The sequence below is a fragment of the Mercenaria mercenaria genome, chromosome 14, assembly GCF_021730395.1.
Source record: "Mercenaria mercenaria strain notata chromosome 14, MADL_Memer_1, whole genome shotgun sequence".
In the NCBI taxonomy this organism is placed as follows: Eukaryota; Metazoa; Mollusca; class Bivalvia; order Venerida; family Veneridae; genus Mercenaria; species Mercenaria mercenaria.
In genome coordinates, this window is record NC_069374.1 from 64,110,759 (window position 1) to 64,116,643 (window position 5,885).

Below are 5,885 nucleotides of genomic sequence, written 5' to 3' on the forward strand. Positions count from 1 at the left end.
GTTTAAGTAAAATGGGTACCTGCTCATTTTAATGTCTATTTACAATGTTTATGTGTTGTTTTTTTTCTCTATGAAGCAACGACAGAGAAATTTCCGAAGCCGTTATGTCAGATGGGAAATGTAAATAATGAAGAAGTGTTAAAAGAAGATACTTAAATAAAATATAAAAAAAAGTAAGAAGAAAAGGGGAAACAAAAAAGAGTGGACAATAATCTGTAAGAATCATTTTGAGGACACGAACTTCGAGATGATCATATGCTGCGGCGGCGATATCCAAATTCTGTCCGTCTGAGCAATACTGGCGTCAACATCCTGGTCTCTTTGATAAATGAAAATACATATATTTACATGCCAAAAATGTAGTAGTTGTCTATTCAATTATCATGAAATGGACACATTTTCTCGTTAGTTAGCGTGGAAATCACGTTATCTGTGTGGGCTAAATGTTCATATAGTTACTAGCTAAGAAACAGTACTTTCAGTAATATATGCCCTGTCTCTATATCAGATGCAGTCTGGGGAAAGCACGAAAACAGCGGTTTCAACCAGTATAGAGATCTATTACTGACTTACATGGAAATTCTAGGATTGATGGCTAGACCATTACAACAAGAGGACCATTCAGCAAAGGTAAGTTGAAGTAAATGAAAACCAGTATAACATCGACAAAACGAAACAAAATATGTTAGCATTAACTTACGACGCAAAAGAATTATTTATACTCTTTCAATTCCTTTCATCCTTGGATTCTTCATGACGTTTTATGGTATCTAAACCCCGTTTCCTCACCATCCTCATTCCGAGGCATTATGAATATTAACTTAGTTTTAAATTACTTACAAGTAACATATGACCGTTCAAAAGTTGGCGTATCAGTGTTCTGTGGATACACATCTAGTTATTTTTAGAAAAAATATTAATAATTTTCTGTGCAGTAATGTACTACATAGCTCTGACCTATTTATATTTCTCTTTTATCAGAGGTCGAAGACTGGTATTTTGTTCCATGCATGCTGAAAGAGCCTCCCCCGGAGAAAGAAACCTGTTATTGTGATTCTCGAGATTGCAAGTCTACAAGTAAACTCTGCTATACGACGACTGAAGAGCCTGAAGAAAGATTCTTGCCAGCTACAATGTTCAACAAAGTACTTGCTGCATGTCTACAAAAATGGCCATTATTAAAACAAAACAGAAAATCCATGATTTTCTGTGGTGGCGCTATTTTCAGTCTGAAAGAGAACCATTTCCTCTATATTTTCTTCTACGAGCATGTGATATAGATCTGGATAACACGGTCAAGTTTGGGTGGACAGTTTCCAAATATTTCACTCTGTACTGAGACCAAACAGAACATCGAATATATACTGAAAACAAACATCAGAATGCACAGTAAGATTATAGCGTTTGTCAAATGCACAAGAGCTGTTCTTTATTCAAACGAAAACATGATACCGCTTGAACATACGGAAGATGATTCAACAGAGGAAATCGTTTGCTATTGCCAGGATAACAAACATGTTGTTCGGTATTGTGATCTGACGAAATATTGGTCATGTGTTCAAGATTCAAATAACTCGTCAGGTAAGTTCAGGTTTGATACACAAGATTGAGGCACATAAAATATACAACTCTGTTTAACCAAATATGAACACACATGTACCGTTCATTTGCCCGTATCATTCTCTTGTCAGTGTAGGATTGCCAAACTGTATGTTTTAATCCGGGCAACCACTTAGAAGTCATAACTTCATAGAATAGTTCCTTTCAAATCATTTTTGTGTTAGCGATATATGAATAATATGCATAGATTATTATTCTCGCCTGGGGTAGTGTTATATAACAAACAAATATAATTCTAAACTAACAATGAATCGACATTAAATTTGTCATGAATTATATAGTATTTTAGGACTAGCAAATAAAAAATCTGATGTGATATATTAATTCTTATTTTAAAGTAAATTAAATAAATGCTAATACTACCTGTGTCTAGACAGTGATATAGTTGTTTAGTTGCATTTATTTCTGTGTTATACATGTACGTCTGTCATTTTATTTTTTAGAATTTGAAAGCGACCAGACCACTCTCACTGAAAAGGACTTCAGTAAAATTGCAAGTAGGATTGGCAAGGAATACTTACAACTAGGACGGGAATTAGGCCTTACAGAAGCCAAACTGGATCACATTGAATTAGATAAATCGACTACACAGGACAGAATAGTAAGAATGCTCTGTGAATGGAAGAAACAGGTGGCAGACAGGTCAACAGCTTGTGAGTTGAGACGGGCGCTCGCAGCTATCGGTAAAGATGCTTCAGCAGTTCTGCGATGATTGACCTGAATTTATGTTTCAAGGAATTAGAATAGTCTAGCCCATTTGCGTCGAGGATTGATATGCATTTATGTTTCAGGGAATTAGAATAGTCTAGCCGATGCTTCGAGTGGTTCCTATAGATAATATTTCATGACTTACACCATCGTTGTTAATCTGGATATATTACTGCGATTAAAATCCATGATTAATAATATATGAAGTATTTCACATTTGTCCAACACAAGGGTGAACAGCATTTAGTCATTGAATAATTTGTTTTATTATATACCTATATAAATTCTATCAAAAATACAGCTTGCATTTCAGAAGAAAATATAAACAGGCCGAAAATTGTCCCGTGTTGTACCCTCCAAATCCCAAATTATACCTTCCGTATAGTATGTTGCCGGACTACATTCATTAATATACATGAGCTGGCACAGTTGTGTAAATAGCGCAAACAAAAACAGCACTCATTTTATCTTAATATAACAAACATTTTATATTTCGTTCGATTACAAATAAACAAACAAAAAGACGTAAGTATATAATAACAAAGGGTCATTACAACAATAGCTAGATCTAGGATTTTGTATTCGGCTATATAGTGGATTTTGCAAGGATAGATCACATTCGGCGCATGCGCGTCTCGTGTGATCCTATCTGGTAAAATCCACTCGAGCTGAATACAGCATCCCAGATCGAGCTACTGTTATAATAACTTTGTTTGAATATACATACTTCAGACGGAAGCGATTACTATGAAGTGTTTAGTTTAGATGTAATTGCAATATATGTTGTTATTCTCATTTTAGGAAACAATAATTGCCAGACTAGCGTTATGGCTTCCATTATGTTCCACATTTGAGGTCAGAAGCCTTTATATTCAGCCTCATCTACGTAAACATGAATTGTAAATGTTTTATTTGTAGAAAATGATAGCACTTGTAATCCTATCTTTAGTTTATACTAATTTGTTTTAGTTCGATTGTGATGAAAGCTTCAAACTTATTGGAACCATTCTTGCGTCCGCTTCCTGGAAAAACCAGTACTGGTGTCATATGAGAAGTCATGGTCGTGACCCCAGTGGGGCTCGAACCCACGACCCCTGAATTGAGCAGACGACACCTTATCCACAAGACCACCGCTCCTCTTGTAATCTTTACTTCAATACATTTTGTTTAATTTGTAGCAGTACTTCTAAATGTTTCATACGTATCATGCCTGTAAATATTCTTAGAATTCAAGGATTGTCTGATTTAGCTTTTTTCTCTGATAACAAGAAAAGTATAAAGTATTTCATCAGAACTACTTTACACTTTATATCTATTAATGTAAAATCCTTAAGCAAAATTATGTCCTATTTTTATCCCGGCCTCATGGGAAAGAGCTGTCACTCATACTTGTTTTAGCTGTAGTGGGCACTAAATGCGCCAAAATCCCTATTTTCTCTTTGGAGTTGGCCTTATAGTAACATCACATGTCAGGATTGATAAAAATACATCAAGCGGTTGATGACAAGAGGTCCTTTAATGGTATTTCTGTTTTAGCAATATCGGTCCCTTAAAGGGACTGAGTAGCCAGATTTAAATATAATTGGGAAGGACCTTATAATGATGTCACACTTCATGTTGATGAAAAGGTATAAAATGTTTTATGAAATGAAATTAATTTAAGGTATTTTTTTTACAGTTTTAGTTCCCACTTAAAGGGCCAACTTTGGAGGACCGTATAATGATGCTTCATATCAAGTTTAATAAAGATCCGTCAAACGAATCATGACAAGAAGTTGTTTTAATTTACTGCTTGTTATATCCTTCTTCGCTACACTCTTCCGAAATTAAGACATTTCTTGATTATACAGTGAGTAAGAAAAGAAAAAAAAAAAACAAAAAAAAAAACACTGATGACGGTTTCAAAAATGAGCTGCGTTACTGAACTTTATTTAATGCCATAAGTGGTTACAATTCATACAAATGTATTAATATAGAATAAATATTTAGTATTAAGCAACTATTTGGATGTGTGTATGAGATATCGTCAAATATAGATATTATAAAATACTAAGAACAAGTGAATAAAGTATTGCCATGCAATACAAAGTCCACTACTGAACGGCACCGAATCTCTACTGTAGTATAACATAATGATCTGCTATCTGCCAATGATGTATAAATGATATTGTACTGTATATACAATATATTATAACACAACACTTGAATTAAAATTTGCATGTGCACAAATCTATAGTTGTTAATTGTTTCATAACATCTATAAATATAAAAAGTATTTAATTTCTATTTTGATAACATTTCGTTTTAAAATTGGTGGGAACATATGAGAAAAATATAAGAAATCATCATATTAAAGGGAAGTAATTTTGGAGAAAATAGACGAATATTTTTAGCTCGACTATTCAAAGAATATTAGGTAAAGCTTCACATACTTGTTCACTGTGATAAATTGAATTACATTGCATGACTCTGTTTTTTATTATTTTTTAGCTCGACTATTCATAGAATAGTAGAGCTATTGGACTCACCCATGCGTAGGCGTCCGCGTCCGCGTCGGCGTCCGCGTCCCGATTTGGTTAAGGTTTTGTATGTAAGCTGGTATCTCAGTAACCACTTGTGGGAATGGATTGAAACTTCAAACACTTATTCACTGTGATAAACTGACCTACACTGCACAGGTTACATAACTCTATTTTGCTTTTTTACAAAATTATGCCTCCTTTTCGACTTAGAAATTCTTGGGTAAGGTTTTGTATGTAAGCTGGTATCTCAGTAACCACTAGAAGGAATGGATTGAAACTTCACACACTTATTCACTGTGATAAACTGACCTACATTGCACAGGTTCCATAACCCTATTTTGCTTTTTTACAAAATTATGTCCCTTTTTCGACTTAGAAATTCTTGGTAAAGGTTTTGTATGTAAGCTGGTATCTCAGTAACGACTTGTGGGAATGGATTGTAACTTCACACACTTACTCACTGTGATAAACTGACCTACATTGCACAGGTTCCTTAACTCTGTTTTGCTTTTTTATGAAATTTTGCCCCCTTTTCGACTTGGTTAAGGTTTTGTATGTAAGCTGTTATCTCAGTACACACTAATGGGAATGGATTGAAACTTCACACACTTGTTCACTGTCATGATCTGACATGCACTGTATAGGTCCCATAACTCTACTTTGCAATTTTTTCAAAATTATGCCCCTTTTTCGACTTAGAAGTTTTTGGTTAAGTTTTTGTATGTAAGCTGGTATTTCATTATCCACTTATGGGAAAGGATTGAAACTTCACGCACTTGTTCACTTTATGAGCTGATAAGCACTTTGAAGGTTCCATAACCCTTTTCCCATTTTTACAAAATTATGCCCCTTTTTCGACTTTTGTATTCATTCAATTGACAAGGCTGTTGAATAGTCGAGCGTTGCTGTCCTCCGACAGCTCTTGTTGTTTTGTAAAATTACACTGCGTTTATGACCATTGGCATATCATTGATGACCATGTTTAAACCAGGGCCGACAATGATATGGATAAGTTTTGTCAATCATAAAAATCAA

The 5,885-nt window shown here is 34.5% G+C and overlaps 1 protein-coding gene across 1 annotated transcript; it reads left to right on the forward strand.

Moving 5' to 3' along the window:
• The first annotated feature begins 200 nt into the window (after window positions 1–200).
• On the forward strand, window positions 201–2,525 carry LOC128548546 (uncharacterized). The gene is made up of 3 exons (XM_053523708.1): window positions 201–630; window positions 984–1,581; window positions 2,064–2,525. The coding sequence occupies exons 2-3, from the start codon at window positions 1,383–1,385 to the stop codon at window positions 2,330–2,332; spliced, it is 468 nt and encodes a 155-aa protein (XP_053379683.1). The 5' UTR covers window positions 201–630; window positions 984–1,382; the 3' UTR covers window positions 2,333–2,525.
• The last annotated feature ends 3,360 nt before the right edge of the window (window positions 2,526–5,885 follow it).

What these genes read in the sequence shown, in the direction of transcription:
- LOC128548546 (XM_053523708.1), top strand. Translation starts at nt 1,383, where the DNA reads ATGCACAGTAAGATTATAGCGTTTGTCAAATGCACAAGAGCTGTTCTT. An exon ending in AGATTCAAATAACTCGTCAG is followed by an intron (nt 1,582 to 2,063) that starts GTAAGTTCAGGT and finishes TTTATTTTTTAG; the next exon opens with AATTTGAAAGCGACCAGACC.